Here is a 20495-nt window from a genome sequence, read left to right as displayed (position 1 = left end):
CAATACATCTGGAAAACTCAGGTGCCCGGCTCCCCCACCCCATCCCACAGCCCTGGAGAGTTGTCCCCAGGGGCCAGCAGTGCCAGGATGCCTCGGACAGCCCAGAGCGGCCACCAAGGGGCTGGGGAGGCAGGGCAGGGCCAGGGGTCCTTTGGTGGGAAGAAGCCTCCCGAGGCGGGGGCCTCCTCCAGGGGCTGGGGTTCACGGTGCACGGCAGAAGCGGGTGAGGCGGGTGCTTCAGCTGCCACCTGCCCGTGCTGGCTGGGGGCCCCCGTCTGCCCTTCCCACGGCCTGAGGTGGTTCCTCCCTCCCAGGGGCTGCATCCCTAGCAAGATCCCCGAGACTGCTGCCCACCTGCTCCCTGGAGGCCTGACCCTGACCCTGGGGCTTGGGCCAAGGCCACCTGTGGGGCCAGGTCCCCCTCTCATGAAGGTGGACGGACAAGCTGCCTTTACCCAGGTTGACTGGGCATGCCGGCCCCACACCCAGGGAGGGGGCTGCCCTGTCGCCGCCGGTCCAGGTGGACTGGGGCAAGGCTCCTGTGGGTGACTCGGCTGTTAGTAGCACCCAAGCCCCACCAGGTCTGTGGGAGGTGGGCAGGCTGTGGAGCTCAGCCTGAGCCTGTGCAGCTGGCTCTGGCTCTTCCCAGGCGGCTACGGGAGTCTTGAACCTGCCCCAGCTGGGGTGTAGGAGCCTCACACCACTGCCGCTAATTAAATCCCAGGGTGAAAACATGTTTTACTGCACTTCCTACTGAGTCCAACAACCACAGGAAGGGTTGTGGGGCCTGCGCCCACTCCGCACCCCTAGGGTGGGGCACCGGCCCAGCTGCAGGCCCCTCCCTCCTGGGGGTAGGAGTAAGGACAGTGGGCAGGTGCTTGTCCCACGGAGGCTTTCCTGAGGGGTGCCTCGTACCCAGTGCCCCTTCCCTGGGCTGGGCACAGGGCCCTGCCTTGTCCTGCATCTCACTTGGGTGCTGGCCCTGCCCGTCCACTGTGTGGGGGTCTGCTGAGGTCCACCCTGGGCCCAGAAGACCTGGGGGCAGTTGAGGAGGGGGCAGTTTTGGGGCGTCTGCCCTGAGTGCCCATCTGCCCCAGGAGTCCCTGAGAAGCAGCCAAAGTTGGAGCCCCTGGGAGCTGTCCCCCAAAGCCCCTGTGGGCCTCACCCCTCTGCCCCCCACTGCAGCACCCGAGGGAGCCCTGTGGTCACACCACCTACCCACCCAGCTGAGGTCCGGGCTTGGCTCCTTGCCTCCCCTTGCGCCCCACGGGAGGGCTGCTCGGCCCACCAGGGCCCGTGAAGCTCCCATAATGGTTTTAATTTGTTGAACTTGTGTTTTATCCCATAAATTAGTCACTGTTTTATTTAACAGAATCGAGATATCCACAAACAATAGGCGAGTTCCAACTTGAACATTTTAATAAGACAGAAAAAAGTATATATTTTCGCGTCTGTTACAAACATATTTATGTAAATAGCCTGTGGGCTGCGTTCCAGGAGGAAAGAAGAAAGGGAAGGGCCCTGCGCTGGGCGGGGGGAGGAGGCACTTTGCGGTGGGGATGGTACTGAGCTGGGCGGGTGTGGACCCGAGGGGCGTGAGGGCGAGGCAGCCCCTGGCCGAGGTCCCAGCCAAGGGAGGAATGCGGTGGACCTCACCTTCCCAGCCCCGGTTCCCCCCTCAGGACAGTGGTGTGGCCACTGCCAGAGTGTGACATCCAGTGAGATGTCCTCAGAGAGGAAGAAGGCAGTGGGCGCACACCTCCCCTCCGCGAGGCCCTGGGATGTCTGGCCACCTGGAAGGTGAGCTCCGGGCAAGGCTGATGGGATGGTGCCGATGATGGTCACCATTCAGAAGTGTCAGGGCAAGGAGGCGGGAGGCCTGCATTCTGGGTGAGGCCCCTCGGGAGGGCTCCTGCCACCCATGCTTCTGGGGGAGCCCCCAGCCATGGTGCCACCAGGGCCTGGGGCCTGTGGCTACAGACCCAGGACTCGGCCCCCTCTGATTCTGCCCCCGCGTGCTGCAGGCAGGAGCCGAGCCAGCATCCGGATCGGATCCGGGTACGGGCCGTTCCCAGCCCGGGCAGGTCCCTGCAGGAAGGAGGAAGGAGCCGAGGGAGGAGGCAGATAGATGACCCTGCCAAGCGCCTGCCAGTGGCCCTGGCTGACAGAGGGGGCTGCCCCGGGTGGGGGGCCTGGGAGCTCTTGAAGCCTGGGGAGACTTTGCCGGAGGTCAGAGGCTTCCATGCCAGTCGCCTCTGCCCGAAGCTGGCTCCCGAGTCTCGTGGGGCCTTCTAGCAGGGCTGAGAGAGGAGGTCACCCCTGAGGCCTGCCAGGCCCAGGCCCCCCACCATCTGCCCCCAGCCACCTAGGAGAACGTGACCTGATCCCAGGGGCAAAACGGGTCTTTCCCCTTCCCTGTGGGGGTCGAAGGGTCACTGACTCCCTCCTTCCCCCCTGCCCTGGAGCACACAGCTCCCTGGGGTTGTGCTGTCCTGCCAGCTGCTTGGGGCTGATTTTAAAAATAAAAGATAACTTGATAGATTTTTTTTCCAGTTTTTATTGAGTGAAAATGTCAAACCTTGCATCAGTCATGCAAAAAAAAAAAAAAAATCAAATAAATAAAACACATATATTAAATTTCTAATAGCACTAAATTCAAGTGGAAAAATATTCAGTTCTTAATAACCAGGTGCCGAGGAGACCAGATTCAAGTAATCAGAGCACACGCTGTTCAGTTCGGTTCTCACGTTCTGCAGTTTTCGTCTCAAAACCTCTCTATATATCTCTATATATCTATATATGTATATACATATAGATATATACACACATATGTGCATACATATTATTTTATATTTATATATATACACATACATAGCTATAAAACATTAAAAAGAGCATTGGTGGATCAAGCATTGTTTTCCCCACAGAAAGAAAATAAAACGAAAATTACACATTAAAATTCAAAATGAGCTAGCGATGGCTTGTAGTCCTATGTGCAATATGAAGGTTACAGAAGGCTAGACTTCGCACTCTCAGCGTCTTCTTTTTTTCTTTTTTTTTTGATTTTGCTACATTGAAAAATGTTTTTTTTTTTCCTTTACAAAACTCCTTCCACAGACTCACCGCTTCTGTGGCCGGGCACAAAGTCTGGGCGAAAGCTCAGCAGCAGCACGTGGTGCCCGCAGAGCCCGGGAGGCTCTGGGGGGGCTGTTTTAGAAACACGTCGCCCGTGGAACCAGGTCCGCCCCGTCTGGCCGCTCCTCCCTCCCGACCCCTCCCAGCCCAGGTGGTCCTGGCTTTCTGGCTGTGGGCAGCCAGGAGGACAAGAAAAACGAAAGGAAAGAAAAAGGAAACCACTGCCCCCAGCTGGGTCGGGCTCCCCTTGGAGGCCTGCACGGAGGCGGCTCTAGGTGACAGGCCTTCCCCGGGACCGGGCCTTGCTCTCTGCCTGTGGCCAGAGTTTCAGGGTCCAACCTGAGACCAGCTGGTGGCCTGAGGTGGAGAGAAGGTGCACAGGAGGGGCCTTGGGCTGCCTGTCCTGGGCTCTTGTCACCCTCATAGCCACCGGCCAGGCGAGCGCAGGTCAGGTGGGGCCTCCCCGCTCTGGGCTCAGCAACCTGGTCATCTCCAGGGAGGGGGCGTGTGCATAAAAGGGAACCAAATCTGGGGGGGTGGCGCCAACGAAGAAGCATCCCCAACAAAATAATAAACTGGGAAAGAAAGAAAAGCCCTATAAAGCCACACGCATAACCAAGAGAGAAAAACTCAGATGTTAAATTAACTACAAACTTGTATCAACAGTAATAAGTCTCTTTTCTCTGGCCTCTAGAAAATTCAAGTTAACGTTGGAATCACGCAGCTCCCATCAGTGCTGTGCAGACGGGGCGTCCGACTGCTAAGGCCTCTCCGGCCGCCGGCCCGCGCCCTCCGGCCCGGGGCTGGCGGGGCGGGGCCGCGCCCTCACCTCCCGCCGCCTGATTTTTTTTTTTTGTTTTGTTCTCTGTAGAATAATAACCTTGACAGGAAAAATACTGTACAGCTTTCTCGCATTTGTTTCCATTTTGAATATGAAAGCCCCAAACAGTCGCATCTTTCGCGTCCCCGCCCCGGGGGCTGAGGCCCGGCCCCGTCGGGAGGGAAGGCGGCCTCCCTGCAGCCCGTCCGCCCGCGGCCCGCGCCCTCCCGGCCCCTGGGAGCGGGTCCAGGCCCCGCGGCGGGCGCGGGGCGCGGCGGGGCGCGGAGGGGCCGGGGGCTCCCGGCTGCGCTCCCGCCGCGAGGTTTCCCCCGCGGTCCTCGCAGCGCCACGTGCTGACGCCTTCGGCCCGCCCGCCCCCAGGGCCGGGAGGGGGGCACGGGGGGCCCTGGCATGCCACCGGTGCCGGCCGCCTCTGGGGGTCAGGTTGGGGGTCCCAGTGCCCCCCAGCACCCGTCCCGTCCTGAGCAATAAGGAATCCCACCGGCGTGGGCGTGGGCGCGGGGCCCGGGGTCCGGCCGCGGGGAGGATCGCTTGGGGCAGCTGCCCGGGCTCTGCGCCCGCCTCGCCCCCGGGGACCCCTGCTCCCCTCGCCCACCCCGGACAAGAGCACCTTCTATTTCCCTGAAGATCCCCGAACTGCGGCTAGAAAGGGGCCCTCGGCAGCCTGTCCTTCCAGCCGCGGAGCTGCGCGGGCGGCGGGCGCGGGGCGGCCCCGGAGCACCAGACGGGGCCCCGCCTCTGCCCTGAGACGGACTCGGGGTCCGGAAGCACCGGCGGGGCGGCGGGGGGGAGGGGGGGCGAGCCCGCAGCGCCCCCCGACGCCGGAACCGCGACAGACACCTAGCTCTGTACAGAGGGAAGCTTGACGTATAAATACCGTTTCTTACAAAAATTAATAAGAAGAAGAAAGGGCGAGCCCCGGGCGGGCGGCCGTCCCACCGCGCTCGGCCCCGCGGCTATGGCGAGGCTGCGGCGGGGGCGGGGGCGGGGGCGGGGGCGGCGGGCGCGCCGAGGGCCGCGCGCTCCGGGCTGCGCGCCCCCGGCCCCGACTCCGGCAGCGACTCCTCCGAGTCGGTGCGCAGGTCCTCGTCGTCGTCCTCGTCGTCGTCGTCGTCCTCGTCGTCGTCCTCCTCGTCGTCGTCGTCCTCCGCCTCCTCCTCGTTCAGCTCCAGCTCCTCCTCCTCCTCCTCCTGCGACGACTCCCCGGCCGCGGGGCCGGGCGCGGGCGCGGCGGGGCCGTCGCGGGGCGCGGGGCGGTCGGGCAGGGGGTCGCCCGCGTCGCCGGGCTCCAGGCCCAGGCCGGTGGCCGCCCGCTGCAGGAAGAGCAGGGAGCCCCCGGGCTCGGTGCCCAGCGACAGCGAGCCGTCCAGGCCGCCGGCCGGGCCGGGCGCGGGGCCCTCGGCGCCCGGCTCCCCTCGCTCCTGCTTCTCGTGCTTGCGCTTGTGCGAGTCCATCTGGGACATGCCCACGACCGTGTGGCGGCAGCCGGGGTAGGTGCAGTGGAAGTGCGAGCACTTGAGCTTGTACTTGCAGTCGGGCACGGCGCAGTCCGCGCTCGAGCTGAACTGGCAGAAGCCGGCGGCGCTGATCACGTCCTGCTTGCCGTGGTGCTTGCGGTGCGCCGTGACCTTGGTGCTGTCGGTGCAGCGGAAGCGGCAGCGCAGGCAGTGGAAGTGCGTGCTGGTGCCCGAGAAGGGGCAGTCGGCGAAGTGGCAGCTGAGCGACGCCTTGAAGCGCTTGAAGTCGTCCAGCACGAGGTTGTCCACGCGGTCGTGGTGCTGCGCGTGCTTGTACATGTGCGTGCGCCCGCAGAACTTGTAGCCGCAGTTCTCGCGCGTGCAGTGGTAGTGGGTGACTTTGAGCGAGAACTGGCAGGCCGCGTCCTTGCAGTCCTCGTAGAGGTCGAAGCGCCGGAAGCCCTCCAGCATCATGCCCTCGTCCAGCATCTTGCGCGAGGAGGCCGTCTTCCGCCGCTTCCCAAACGGGGACATGTCCTCGATGATCCAGAAGCGCTTTTTGGCCCCCGAGGCTGTCGGCATGGAGATGGTGTTCCCTGGGGAGGGGGAGGGGAAGTCAGTGCCCCTGTGGGCACCATTCCCAGGATCCCACCCACGCAGGGTCCCCAAATCTGGCAGGGTGGCCGGAGGGCAGCATTCAGGGACAGCCCCTCACCTGCCCGTGGCTGGGTGAGGTCTCCCACTGCACCCCGTCCCAGAATAGCCCGGGAGCCCCAGGCTTCCCCTTGTGCCCTTGCGTCATCCATGTCTGCGGGATGACCACACAGGCCTCTGCCTCTGTGGCAGAGCGAGCAGCTCTGGGGGATGTGGTGGCCGCTTCCTGGCCAGTTTGGGTGGGAAGTGAGGACACGTCCCGGCGCTAATTGAAGCTGAAGGGGGAATCTAGGTCAGCGGAGCGTAATTACCCAAGTTGGATGGGGGCCAGGACGCCATCACACTCGACCTCTAATGAGGGACAGGTGGCTCCTCCCGCCCGCTAACCAGTGTCCTGGGGGCCCACTTGTCTTCCAGTGGGACCAGCCTACTCAAAAAAGGGATGCCAAGTGCCCTGGGGCTGTAAGTCCTTGCCCCGAGGAGCACCGTCTTCTCCTTGGTACCAGAAGGTGAAGGTCTTGTTGGGGTTCTCTGCCCACAGTAAGCCGGGAGAGGGCAGTTCTGCTGAGGGGCCTGGACTCCAGCAGGGGCTCAGATGTGGATGAGGGCTTATCTGTGCCCACTGTCCTGGCCCCACCTGCCTCCCTGAACTCAGGATGCCCCACATTGCCAGAGGTGTCCAATCAACTGTGGCTGTGCTTCTGTCACCCCCTTTCTGGGAGGCACAGCGACCCTCAGAGCTTCAGGGTGAGGGGAGACCAGCTCCAGGCTGCAGAGTCACAGGGAAGGGGCAGCAGACCTCAGTTCCTGCCCCACACCCCAGAAACAACAGAGAGCCCTCAGGCCTAGCCCCGCCCAGAGTGGGGGCTAACTTGCTCCACCTCTCTGACCTGCCTGGAAGGCAGCCCCCATGGCACCACCCTGCTGCACTGTCCACCTGGGACCCAGTCACCCACCCTTAGCAGATGAAATCAAGGACTGAATTGAGGTGGGGTCCCTGGCAGGGGGCAAGGGCCTGGGGCCTGGAGATGCAGGTGGGGTGAGGAGTGGCTGCTTTGGGTGTGAGGTCACGGGCTCCATCTGGTTATGCCAGCAACAGAGCTTTCCAGGGGCTGAGTCCACACGGGGGGGACACCCCCTGCCCTGCTTTTGGTCATACTCCTGGGCCTGGCACAGTGCCTGGCACTCAGGCAGAATGTGAGGCACGAATGAATGGAGGGAGAGGCAGAGCCAGGGGGTGACACAGCGGGACAGGGGAGAGCAGGTCCCATCTGTGAGGAGCAACAAACGGGTACGATGGGAGGCACCTCTGCCATTGAGCACTGCGCGGGCCTGGGCCACAGAGTCTCCCTCTTCCTGCTTGCTCCAGGGTTGGGGGTTCAGGCTGGTGTCGGGACCCTCCAAACCTGGTTACATCCCAGGCACCAGCAACCTTCCCAAGAATCCCTTCTGCCTGCCTTGTGCCGGGTCCCAGGTGAACTCCCAAGAGCAGAAGGGGCAGGCTCTGCCTGGCTGCAGGAAGCTGGGGGTGGGGCGGGCACAGCCATCTCAGGGCTCTGGCCACTTGCGGAGATGGGGTGAATCCCAGGGGACCCTAGCATCAGTGGTCTGGCCTGCCCGGTGCTGAGCAGAAGCTGAGGAGCAGACCTGGGGTGAGAGACCAGGCTCTCTGGTGTCCAGGGTGCTGGGCTGTGAGGGGCAGGGGTGACCCTGTCCTTGGCCCGGCAGGCCACAGAAAAAGGTCAGGTCCTGAGCCCCGGCCTTGGGGTCGGCTGGGGCGACAGCCGCTGGTGAGAAGGCGTGTGTGAGTTACCTGCAGCATCCTGAACTAGGGGGACGTCACTTTTTACTGGAGTTGGAGTGGCAGTGACGGGCGGGAAGCTGGGCGGGCTGCTGATGGGGTGGGCCAGGCCCCGGGTGGCTCCGAGAGTGGCACTGAGCAGAGAGTATGAGAGACAGGGTGGAGAGAAGAGGCATGGGAGGGAGGGGAGGGGCGCCCGCAGCAGGGCCGGGGAGAAAGGTGGGGTCAGCGGGGGCTGTGGGGCCACCCGGGCAGCCTGGTCGCTGGCGGCGGCAGGAGGAGGAGGAGGAGGAGCCGGGCAGCCTGGAGAGGGTGGAGAGAAGCAGAAAAAAACAAACAAAACAAAAACCAAAACAAAGAAGACACAAACAAAAAGAACCAAAATGAGAAACCCAATGGCAGAAGCAAGTATGATATGAAAATATGTGGACAGATGAGCAGAGAAGTGCCACAGAGAAGAGAGGGGAGGAGGGGGCAGGAGACAGATGGGGAGGCAGTGCAGGAGCGGCCACGGGCTGGGCGAGGGCTGTGCAGAGCCCGGCCTGGGTGGGACCCAGCTCCAGGGCCCCAGGGCCGTGCTGGGGACAATGGCAGAAGCGCCAGAGGAGGCGCCAGGGCTGGGCGGGGCCGAGGCAGGTGCCCACTGACTGGCTGGGGCTGTGCTGCTCTGTCCCACAGCTCAGAGGACAAGCCCGGCCCCCTCCTGGACGCCGAAGCCGAGGGCAGAGCGCTGAGGAGGTGGTCAGGATGGCGGGAGGTGGCCTCACTGACCCACGTCCCAGACAGCTGGCTTTGCTACACACTGGCCTGTCTTCCTTTGTGGCCACCTGACCATGAACTTCCTGTCCTGAATTGGGCCCAGCAGTGCTGGTCTTGAGAGGAGGGGCCTGGCCCAGGCTGGAAGCTCCTGGGTCCCCTCTGCCCCTTCTTGCCTGCCACACCCACTGTCCCTGTCCCGCTCACCTGCTGCTGTGCTCTCGTTGCCCACGGGGGTGCTGGAGCAGCTTCGGTCCATGGTGGATGACTCGGAGGACACGGCGCCCGGGCTGCAGCCGGTGTAGTCCATGTACTCGTCCGTCTCAGTGTCCATCAGGCTCGAGGGGCCCTGGAAGGAAGCGGGCACCCTGAGGAAGCCGGGCTGTGGACTCTGCTGCCCACGGGGCAGGCTGTCGGTGGCTGTCGATTCAGGTGGCCTGGAAGCAGGAGTGGGACCCCGGGTGGGGGAGGGGCGGCCTGCCTGGGGGGGGCTCTCACCTGGGAGGGGGGCACTCGATCGAAGTTCTTCCCCAGCATCCTCCGCATGTGCTTCCGGGCGTGGGAGGTCATCTGGTGCTTGAGCAGGAAGGAGAACTGGCAGCCCTCCCGGATGCAGTGGAAGTGGCTGTTCACCTGGTTGTACTTGCAGCCTGTGGACACAGCCCACCCGGCATGAGCCCCCCGGGCCGGCCAGAGCTCTGGGCGCCTACTGCGTGCCGGGCACTACTCTGGGCACGGGGAAGTGTTGCCACCAGGGTGGATGGCATCTAGGGAAAGGGCACTTTCCCTGTGGTGGCAGTCCTGTGAGGAGGGCCTGTACCCCACCTCACGCCCAGGAAGTCCTAGGCCACCTGGCTGTCAACAGCCTGGGCCTCCCCTCCAGCATAGCATAGAGGCATGTGACAGTGACAGACTGGACTCCATCCCCTGCCCCAAACACTGAGAGGTCCATGGGATCCAGGGAAAGGGGCTCTAATGACCTGTCTACTAGGTCAGCCGCCTCCCAGTAAGCCACCTGTCACATCTCTGGGGAGCCCAGTGCTGCCTGCCCCAGACCTTGTTTAGATGGCTGCAGGCCACGGGCCCTCTGCCCTGCCCCCTCCCACCTCTGCTTTGCTTTGGGCTGAGAACAAACAGAACAGGCGGGATTGAAACAGTATCAGCAAAGGGCAGGTGAAGGCCTGTCCGTTGCCATGGCACCTGAGCTGGCCAGGTGTCTTATGTCATCCCCCAGCTTTGTTTGGCCCCAGCTACCACCCCAAAACACCCAAAGTTGGGTAAATAACAGCAACTACAGAATACCCTCCTGACACCTGTAAACCGAGCCCAGGAACAGCATAGGCCACCGAATGTTGACATCTGTTGCCATGGTTACGAACCCTCTCCCAGGCCATGAATTCTTTCCGAATTAATACTTGAAGGAAAGGTTTGTTCCCTCTCTTTTCTGGCAGTTGACTTTGGGTATCTCACCCTCCCCCATGCAAGGGCCAGTCTGCAGCCGGCAGTGGGCCCACCGATGTTCCCCCAAGACCCTGCAGCCATGACCACCTGAGTCACAGCAGGGTTCCCCTACGGTACATGTGTCTCTGCCCAGGCTGCTTGGCCACCACCTGCCCTCCAGGCTTGTCCCTTCTTCGGCAGATTCTTGCCCCACATCTACAGGCCTGTGAACATGAGGTTCTGCCCTCCTGCCTGCTGCCCCCACCTCCCCACAGGTACCCCCAGGGCAAGCTCTGGGAGGCTCGGCTCCAGGGCTGGTGGGCAGCTTCCTTGCTGGGGGCCCAACTCCCGGGGGCAAAGTTAACACCGAGGCATCTGCTGCTGAGCTCGGGGCCATTTGTCTCCGCCTCTTCCCAGCCCCGTGGCCACTTCCCTCTGGGTCAGCCCAAGTCAGAGATGCTCTGGGCTTAGCCCACCATGTACCTGCTTGTCCCCAAGGTCCCCAGCATTGAGCACAGTGCTGGCCACAGTAGATGACACAAACATCTTAGCTGCCGCTGCCCCCCCCGCGCCCCCCCAGCCCCCAGATCTCCTGCAGCAGCAAGAGCTCAGCACACAGCCGTTTCTCAATGAACATCTGCTGGAACGAATGCATGAACCACCAAATAAGCCACGGCACATTTTAGACAAAACCCTTGCAGTTAAAGCCATGGGCAAATGTCCTAGGACGGGAACTTCGGGAGCTCCTGACACTCACTGGAAAGCCTCTTGAAAAAGAAAGACAAGAGTACCAAGTCTGTGCCTGGACACCTAGTGAGGCCAGGCGTTCTGCCCGGGGGGTTACAGTGCTCCAGTCACCCGCATCCCCGTCTCATGGGCTCTTGGGTTTTGATTGTTTTCCTAGTTTGACAATGTCTGACCTGATATCTGTGATGTTTTTAATAAAACATGGAGCCTGATGCGTGGAGGCAAGAGGTGGGTGCCCAGAGAGGCGGCCCAGGCCCTCCGGGACCAGAGCCACAGCCCTGCCACCTGCTGCAAGTCACCGCCCGCCCCAGCCCCCGGTACCTAGCCGGCCGCACTCCTCGCGCTTGGTGAAGTACTTGAACCCGTTGGCTGCCCGCCGCTCAGCTTTCTCGTGCTTCTTTATGTGCCACGGCAGCTTGGTGGTGATGTTGGTCACAAAGTAGCAGCCGGTCCGGAGACAGTGGTAGTGCCCACGCATCCGGAACTCGCAGTGCTGCGGGGAGAGGCAGGGGGGTCAGGACCAGGTAGGCCAACTCTGTGAGTCCCACCTGTCCCCGGGCTGTGGTGGGCCCCTTGCACATGTGCTCCTTTGTGCTCAGAATCAGAAAACGCAATCGGGTAAAGACCTTTCATGTGTTAAAAAGCAGTACATCCCTTTTGTCATTTGACTGAAACATCCTACTTGATATTGTTGCCATCCATCTCTAGACCCACACCCAGAGCAGACATCACTAATCTATCCTAGCACTCTTCTCTGTATGCCCAAACCTAGGCAGACATCGCTAATCTATCTTAGCACTTCTCCGTATCCAGATTTAGGTCCAGACTCCTCCACATGCTCACCGTGACAAGGGGCGGCCTTTATGGGGAATCTGATCTGCCCTTCCTGTCTCTTTATGTGGCCGATGTGCCTATTTTAAAATCTAGGCCTTTGGGCAAAGGGAGCCTCGCTAGTTCCAGGAGGCAGAATGATGCCAAGGGCACACTGGCTGCCCAGCATATAGTCACCACTGAGGGTTAGGACCAAACGACAGACTTCACCAACTGAGCACCAATCTGAACCCCTGTCCGGGGCCTCCAGGGCCCAGGGGCAAACAGCGTCCTTCCAGAGTCTGGAGGAGGCCAATTCAAAGAGGGCCTGAGAAACAGTCTCTGCCAGGAGCAGCTGGTCCTGAGGCCTGCACCTCCCTCCCTGCCCCCTGCCCATCCCTGCCCCCTGCCCCTCCCTTCTCCAGTGCTGACCTGGTTGGGACAGAGACACTGCAGGGAGTAGTAAGCAAACTGGTCTCGCACGTTCACCAAGTTGTTGTTGGGGTTGATGTGGTCCAGGCAGTGGGACTCGGCCTTGCCGGAGGTTTTGCAGACGTACTTGCAGTTCCCAAAGAGACAGTGGAAGTGGAACTTGTTGGCATACTTGCAGTCCGTCGCGAGACAAGGATCGCTGGAATGAAACCACAGCCCAGAAGGTCATTGGCATTCCTGGTGCCCTCCCCGCCGATGTCCTGACATTTGCTCTCGTTGGGGTTCTGCTCCCCAGTCACTGGTGGTGTAATCAAGAGGAATGGCCCCTGGGCTGCCCTGCTGCTCAACAGGATGAGTCAGCCCGCGGAGACTACAGATCCCAGCATGCATTCTTGCCTTCTTTTTGGAGCTCTGAAGGTACATAAAGGATTACAGTCTATGGGCTGCCCAGAGCGTTGCATGCTGGGACACGTAGTTTCCATGGCCGCACCTCAGGATTCTAGATAAAGTTGTCTGGAATAACTTCTTGGATATGAAAATGAGGGATGGAGCTGCCAGCCCTGGCAGGGTGCCAGCGAGGCCTGGCTGTCATGGCTCAGGCAAGGCCCTGGATGTGGCTGACTGACAGGGCGCAGATGGGCGGGGAGCCCTCCCGGGAAGCGTTGCTCCTACGGGTCTCGGCCAGTGGGAATGTGTGCCTGGGGTCCGGTCCCGCTGAGGTTACAACTGCTGGGCTCCCAGGTCAGCTGGGGGCCGTGGGCACCCATCCCCTCACAGAACCTCACAGTCAGCTGAGTAATGGGCCCGGCAGGGGCGGGAGGACTGCGGGGCCCAGCCCCCGAGGCTGGCCTGCCCTGCCAGTGGCAGCCCCTGCCCCAGAACCTGGCCTCCCGGGCTGCAGACAGGCGTGGAGGGTGCTGCGCTCGGCCTCCTGCCCTGGCTGCAACACGGCTGCCCCCAACACCGGCCCCGGGGGGACTCTGACCTAGTCCGGGAGACTCAGAGGGCTGCCCCTGTGGGGAGGCGGAGGGGGAAGGGAAGCAAGGGGGAGAGCAGTGCAGGTCCCATTCCAGGCTGCGGGCCCAGCCCCGGTGCTCAGAGAGGGAGGACAGCTGCCACTCAGGCGGTGTATGTTCACATCCAATTTATTACTTTTATTGAGAACAGGAAGCCGCACACATAATGATACAGAGTTGCCGTTCTCGCCGCAAGTGCCACCACCATCCAGTGAGGAAGGTCCCTTCCACCCCTGAGAGCTCAGGCCACTGTGCAGGTAGATGTGGGCCTGGAGCGGGGCCTAGCCCCTCACCCCCACCCGTGGCTTCGCTTGCCCAGCAGAGACTCAGCCAGGGCGGGAGCCACAGAAGAGACCAACAAGTGGCCTGGAGGGAGATGCAGCCTTCCTCGAAGGCGAGGCCCACCACTCCCGGCCCACCCAAGTCAGTCCTTGCAGGCCACCGCTGGCCCTCTGGTGCAGCGGCCACCACCACCACCGTCTCCCCCACCCTGGCCACCTGCTCTGGGACAGGCAGTGAGGTCAGAGCAGCAGCATCTTTGGCTAGAAGGACATTGCCTGGTGACGGCGTCCCAGAGAGGCCAAGGACAGCCCGGGCTAGCTGCAGGCTGGGCAGCAGCGCCTCCTTGGCGGTCCTTGCTAGCACCTACTCCCGAGACGCGGGGGACACGGGACTCCCGGCTCATCGAGGGACTCACTTCTCCTGGAACTGGAGGAATCCGGGTTTGACCTGGGGCTTGGCGTTTTCTAGAGAAGTCGTTGCCAAGGGCGAAGTGGGCAGGTGAGGCACTGACGCTGGAATCTGAGGCATCTGGGGGATGGTGGAAGCCAGCTGCTTCCAGGCGAGCAGGGTGGGGGTGGAGGGCACTGCGGCCAGGCTGGGAGTGGGTCCTTCCAGAGAGGACACGGTGGCCGTGGTGACGGGAGGCGCCGGAGGGGACGAAGGGGCCAAGGAAGGTTTGGTCTCAGCAGCCGAGGCCGAGAACGAAGCCTCTGCGTTGCCCTTCGCGGCTCCTCCCTCTGTCCGGAAGTGGAAGCTGCAAGAGGCAGAGTGGGGTGTCTCAGGTGGGCAGCAGAGAGGGCCCCGAGCAGGTCAGCCCTTCCCTGTTGGGCAGGCCTGGGCGTGGTGGGTTCTGCCTGTCTGCCTCAGAAGCCTAGGGGCCCAGTGTCCCCCAGGCCTGAATGCTGGCTCCTGGCTCAGTCCTAACTACGCCTTCCTGCAGTGACCTCCCCGATGTGTCTGTCTGTCCCTAGCTCCTCCCCACTTGGAGGGGGCTGGCGGACAGCAGGCCCTGGCTCCTGATGCCCGTCTTCCCAGAACCGAAATTTGAAGGAGGGTCTCAGTCTTCAGCCGGCTCTTCTGCAGGCTAGCGGCTGGGGCTGCCTCGCTGTGAGCCTGATCAGGGCTCAGGGAGCAGTGACGAGCTCTTCTAAATGTTTATAAGTCTTGGGTTCAATTACAACAGGCGCCGGGCTTGCCGCTTTTCAGTTCAATGGGTTTCACAAATTAATTTCATTATATTTAGGTCAAAGAGAATCTACACATGCAATGTTTGGGCTTGGAAAGGCCTTCCCCGAGGGTCCCTGCCTGGGTCAGAGCTGGGTCTCTGCAGCTGGCTCTGCAGGGAGCCACTGGGGTAGGGCTGAGGACTGCACTGGACCTGGGTGAGCTCAGAGGGCCTGGCTGGGGGCTGAGCAGGTGGAAGGATGGGGACACCTGCCTGCTTCTGGGCAGCACCCTCTGAGAAGAAGCCAGCTCGGCTTCTGGGGTCTGATGGGAAATGAACATGGGTCCTGCTCGGAAGGCAGGGAGGGGCTTGTGCAGCCTCCAGCCCCACCCAGTCCCGAGCTGAGCATGGATAAATGGGGCTGGGTTTAAGTGGGCCCCTTCTGAGGACCCCAACTCACTTGGCATGCTTGATGGCCCCGTCCAGGGTGCTGAAAAGTGCCCCGCACTCCTCCACCACGCAGTGGAAGTGGGCCTTGTGCAGGAAGTCACACTGGGCGTCGCAGAAGTCCTTGGTACCAAACCTGGCCAGAGAAGCCAGCTGGTTAGAGAAGACCCTGGGGCTCTGGTGAGGCCAGGGTGTGTGGTGCAGTTGGGCAACAGCCACCAGGACAGGTGGGCACGGCCCCTCCCTCCCCCTTGCTCTCCCAGACAGCCGCTCACCTGCGGAGGTACACCTTCCAGGGCTCTGACAGCTTCTCCTGAACCAGCGCCTTGGCGGCCTTGCCCAGGAAGGGTGAGGACTCCACGGCGGGGCTCCCCTCTGCTTCCGTCTTGATGTTCAACAGGCTGCCGAGGTTGGGGTTGCCCTGAGACATCTGTGAGGAGGACAGGGGCCATGCTTGGGGCTGGGGGACCTCAGGACGCAGACCCGGCTGCCCTGGGAGCAGCAGTAGCTCTGGGCCACTGGGGCCTCTCACACCTGACCAGACAGCAGTGCTGGCAGCAGGGAGGGGAGGAGACCTGGCCCCTTGCGGCTCTGGCTAGGGAAGAGCCCTCTGAATGGAAGCTGCCTGGCCCGCGGAGATGCCAGGGCTCCTGCACACAAACCCCGTGCTGCTAGGAACCATCAGTCAAGCTGAGGCTGAGACTCGAGACCCGGGGCACACGCTGCAGCCCAGCTTTCCCCAGACTTCACGGCTCCCTGGTTATTTTCCTGCCAGGTTTTCAAAAGAAGTGCAAGAGGAGGAGGGATGGGGGAACCCCTACGAATTCCTTGAGAACAAGAGAAGGCACACAAAGGAGGAGCAGAGAGGGAGGGAGGGGGACTCCTGGGGTCAGATGGAGACAGCTGGATGCTGCTGGGCCAGGAGGGGGAGCGGTGTGTGTGTAAAGGCTTGATGGAGGCTCCGAAAGGAAGGGGTGCGGGGGTGCAGTGGGGGGCGGTGACCTAAGACGAGAAAGAAGAGCACAGAGCGAACAGGAGGGAGGGAAGGAAGAGGCACCAGGTGCAGGGCAGAGGGCAGAGGGCAGCCGGAGGCTCCTTCCCTGCCAAGGGCCCAGCCAGGGCTTCCACCCCGTGAGGTCTGGCCCAGGCCCGGCTCCCTCCTCAACAGTCACTTGTGTACAGTAACCAAATTAATCTTGCTGTAGTCAAATTTATCATGTGAAGGGGGAAAATATATTTGAGATGATGTATAATTTACAAAGACCCTGCATTATTTAAAATAAATATTCCGGAGCGACCTCTGCGGAAGGCGTCCGAGACCATTACTCAACCCGAAAAGTGGAAATTGATGCTTTGCTCCCACTTTGGTCCCCCTCCCCCACCCTTTTTTAAACAAACAAAAAATATATATATAAAATAAATAAATAAAATTAATAACTAACAGCGAAAGAAGTTGGAGGGCTCAGGGAAAGCTTTTGGAGCCCTCCATCTGAAGGGGAAAAAAAAAGGGTGTCAGAGGCTGGAATATATTTCTTCAGCCAGTTCATTAAATTAATTTGTAAGCAGTGGCTCTGAAATTATATCCGATGAAAAATGGCCTCAAAATTTAAATGGTACAAACTCATCTTATTAGAGGCAAAACATTAAAAAACAAACACATCCCCCCACCCCCCAACACAGCTTTAATTTCTCTGGGTGGGGGAGTGGGAGGCGAGTGATGGATGGTTCTTACCTGATTCATAAGCGAAGATAAAAGAGATGAATTTGCCGGGACTGCGTGGCCATTTGATTCATTACTGGAACACACAAACCAAGGGGCTTGAGCTCAGACGTACGCGGGACCGAGCCCAGGGCCTCACCCCCCCGCCCGGCCCTGGCGCTCCAGCCAGCCTGCTACAGGTGCCCGGAGGGAGATGACCCCTGGCCAGGACTTGTCCCCTGCCCCTGTGGGGTCTGGCTCTGAGGGTGCTGTACCCCGAGCCTCCTGCAGGGGAGCAGAGCGGGAGCCTCGGCCTCGCCTCACCTGGGCTCCTTCACAGTCAGGTCTAAACTGCGGTCCTGGGAGGCCTCGTGGGAACCTGGGGCGCCAGCGTTCTCACCAGGCTCCTGCTTCACCGGGGCCGGGGGAAACCTGGCAGGGGTGGCCTGCTGCCCATTTCCTACAGGGGAGGGGAGGGAAGATGGTGTTAGAGGGGCTGAGGGCTTCATACCGGCACAAACCGGAACCCCCCAAAGGGAGGGCAGTGCGCCGGGTGGGCTGGGGCCCCCGGGGAGCCCTGGCTGCTGGTCAGCGATTCTCCCCACTGACATGATCGCCTGTGACGCCTACCCCTGTGTGGCAATTCTTCAAGTGATAATTATTGCAAAATTATGTCCAAGTTGTCCGGGCTCAGGGCCTCCTGGATGAGAAGGGTGGGAGGCTGGGGAGGGGGCCGGGACGGGTGTGGGGGCCCTTCATTTTCTCCACTGACTGTCACAGTCAATTTGTGGGGCTGCCGCTTAGGCTTTTATTAAAGACTCTGTTAACGCTGAGGGAAAGTGGCAGATCTAGACTGGGAGCTGCGCCCCTCCGCAGGTCCCCTTCCCACTGTTGCCGGGGTGACGGCCCTGCCTTCCACTGAGCATGCCTAGGAGGGGCATCTGCTGGGTCAGGGCGATGGAAGCTGACAGCCAATCAGGGCGGTTCAAACTGTGTGACCTCGCCCGTCAAGCTGTCCCGGACAGCGACGTGAGGCTGGGCCTGGCGGCCAGGCGGGAGCTGGCGGCGTGGGCGTGGGGGAAAGGCTAGGGCGGGGGGCAGAGGATTCGGGAGGCCAAGCAGAGTAGGGGCGCAAGAAGTTGCTGACAGGAACGTGTCCACCGAGCCTTTGTCCATAATCCCCCAGTGACTGAAATATTAATCTGCCCCCAGGCGCTGCAGCTGACAGAGCGCTGCTTCACAGACAGCAAGTGGCATTTTATTAAAAAATAAAGGAAATCGAGCCCTCTCCTCTTTGCTTGACCTTTCTTTGGGGGAAAGGAGATTTTTCTATTGAAAAGGAAGTACTTGACAGTCTGGCCACTGAGCCCAGAGTGGCCTTGGAGGGCCCCACCCCAGCTTGCAGGCACCTGGCCAGAGGGGCGTGGCCCTGGGCAGTGCCCAATGCCCCTCCCAGGAATGTAAGGTGAGTCACTCCAAGCTGCCAGCTGATGGGAGCATCCCACTGGGGACATGATAGTTTTCAGAACTGAGAGTCCACATTCCGGCAGCTCTCCAAAGTCACTTGCCCCAAGGTCCCCAGGGAAAGGGGGACCAGCCCTGTCAAGCACTGGCAACCCTCTGGGAGGTCTGGGCCACAGGGACCCTCAGTCATGGCTGGTCTCAAGACAGTCTCACAGGGAAGCAGGGCGCAGGGGCTCAGTAGCCAGACTGCTGAGGTCCGAGTCTCGACTTCGCCACCTTCTAGCTATGTGCCCGGGAAAAGACTAGCCCCACACTGTTCCGTGAGCTCCACAAGGCAGGACTTTTGTCTCTCTTCTTCCCTGCCATGTCCCCAGCACCTGCTTGGTGCCTGGCCCTAAGCAAGCACCAGTGGTTGTCAAATGAATAAAGAATGAATGAATGAATGAATGAATGAATGACGTAAGCCACATCCCAGACCTGAGCCGACTCTTCCCATGGATTCAACTAATGCTAATCACCCAGAGGTGGAAACAGGAGAGGAGTGAGATAAACAGAAAAGCCAAAAGATTCCAGAGGTAAAAAAGCAGAAACAATTTTAAGACTTGAGAGAAAGGAAGATCACCCCTCCTGGTGAGCCAGGGCAGGGACAGAGATGTGACTGGCTCCACGGCTCCCACATGGGAGCCAATGGTGTGGCTAAAACGAAAGAAATTCCAGTGTTTCTGGTTCCCTAGTTACACTGGCCAAACCGAAGCCCCAGCAGCCACATGGGCCCTGTGGCTGCCATGTGGACGGTGCAGACTAGAACATCTCCTTGTTGCAGCAAGTTCTACTGGACGGGATGGACTGAGGCCGAGCTAGGGAAGGGCATCCTCAGCCTCGAGGGCTGTCCAGGCATGAATCTCCCTGAGTATTTCTGAAGTGTAGCCACCTGCCACCAGGCTGGACTCATGTCCCATCCATGTCACCTGGAGGAAGCTCTAGGGGAAACTGGGAATGGAGGGCTGCTCCCATCAGGGGCCAGGCTTGTGACTTGGCAGGGCGGGAAGGCCAGGGCGGGGGCAGCTAGCAATTGCCCGGGATGCACAGGTACCCCAGGAGGCCAGGATTATTGCCCCACTTCACCGATGAGGAGACAGAAGCAAGAGCTGCCTGGGGCGGGCAGGTCAGAATGAGGAGCCCCAAATAGGAAAGAAACAGGATGGAGGCTGAGACAAGGCAAAGGGAAGGGTTCGAGGGGCAAGGGACTTGGGCGTGGGGAGTGGGAAGATGCCTCTGACATACACCCCCCCACTCTGCTCTGCAACCCAAGGCCAGGGAGCTCCTGGGGTGTGCAAGGTGCCTGCTTCCTGGGCAGGGCCCAGCCTGCTCACCTGGATCAAAGGTGGCAGAGGGCTTGAGGGCGGCCGCGGCCAGCCTGGCCATCATGGGCGAGATGAGGCCCTTGCTGGCAGAGATCCTCTCCATGATGGAGGCAGGGGGCACCGAGACAGAGGTGGCAGCTGTGGGGACCGAGTCACCAGCTCCCGAGGCGGCCAGAGCGGATGCGTCAGGCGTTGCCGAGGCTGCTGCCCCGGATGACATGGCACCCATGAGGCTGGGGGTGCCCACAGGCAGGGAGGCGCTCCCCCTGCCCGGGAGGATAGGGAAGTAGGGTGCAGCGGGGAGGCCTGCGTTGGAGATGGCCAGCGCCAGGGGGATGGAGCCGGGCAGGCCCTGGGACAGGAGCCCGGAGATCTTGCTGTTGGGGGGCTTGGTGGCACCGGGCACGGCCTCAGCGGCGGCGGCCAGGGAGGCAGAGGACTGCTGGCTGGTGGGGGAGGCGCTCAGGCTGGAGTTCTTGCTGCTCAGGGCAGAGAAGTCCACCAGGTCGTCGTTGCTGGACTCCTCCTGCTCGGTGTCCTTGGCGCCCAGCAGCGAGGGCGGCAGCCCCAGCACGCCCGAGGAGCGGATGTGCCGGCGCTCGTGCTTGCGCTTGTGCGAGGTCATCTGGCTGGTGGAGGTGAAGGTGAAGCCGCAGCCGGCGCGGATGCAGTGGAAGTGGTTGGTGGCCTTGCTGTACACGCAGCCCTCGTACTTGCACTCCTCGTACTTGTAGAACTTCTTGAAGCCGTCCTTGGCGTAGGCGTCGTCTTTGATGTGGTAGCTCTTGTGCTTCTCGATGTCACACTTGTTCTTGAAGGTGAATGTGCAGCCAGGGCGCCTGGATGGGACATTGGGAGCCTGTCGTGGGCTTCGTGGGGCCAGGGAGCGGCCCTGCCCTGCTCTCACCAGGGCCCAAGGGGTCTGGGCCTCCCATGGACACGGAGGCGGGGCCTCTGAGCAGCCCTCTCCTCCTGTTCCTGCTTC

General features: G+C 61.3%; 1 protein-coding gene across 4 annotated transcripts in view; it reads right to left on the bottom strand.

Annotated features, from left to right (window-relative positions):
- Positions 1 to 4932: 4932 nt before the first annotated feature.
- The window catches only part of CASZ1 (castor zinc finger 1), a gene marked incomplete at its 3' end in the record, with an annotated part of 143596 nt that continues 128033 nt past the window's right edge, over positions 4933 to 20495 (bottom strand). For 2 of the 4 annotated variants that reach the window (XM_081146104.1, XM_081146103.1), the window contains 12 exons: positions 19520 to 20349; positions 17007 to 17142; positions 16716 to 16779; positions 15259 to 15413; positions 14997 to 15119; positions 13787 to 14125; positions 12074 to 12272; positions 11153 to 11324; positions 9143 to 9294; positions 8852 to 8993; positions 7901 to 8191; positions 4933 to 6029 (listed from right to left, as the gene is read on the bottom strand). In XM_081146104.1, the coding sequence (XP_081002230.1) occupies positions 4933 to 6029; positions 7901 to 8191; positions 8852 to 8993; positions 9143 to 9294; positions 11153 to 11324; positions 12074 to 12272; positions 13787 to 14125; positions 14997 to 15119; positions 15259 to 15413; positions 16716 to 16779; positions 17007 to 17142; positions 19520 to 20349 (3700 nt within the window). Of the gene's footprint in view, positions 6030 to 7900; positions 8192 to 8851; positions 8994 to 9142; positions 9295 to 11152; positions 11325 to 12073; positions 12273 to 13187; positions 14126 to 14996; positions 15120 to 15258; positions 15414 to 16715; positions 16780 to 17006; positions 17143 to 19519; positions 20350 to 20495 lie in introns of those variants that run through there. The other 2 variants (XM_081146105.1, XM_081146106.1) reach the window with 2 other exon arrangements.

Source organism: Miniopterus schreibersii, assembly GCF_964146895.1.
Source record: "Miniopterus schreibersii genome assembly, chromosome: 8".
NCBI lineage: Eukaryota > Metazoa > Chordata > Mammalia > Chiroptera > Miniopteridae > Miniopterus > Miniopterus schreibersii.
Note: the sequence above shows the minus strand (reverse complement) of the source record. Positions and strands in the feature narration are given on the sequence as shown.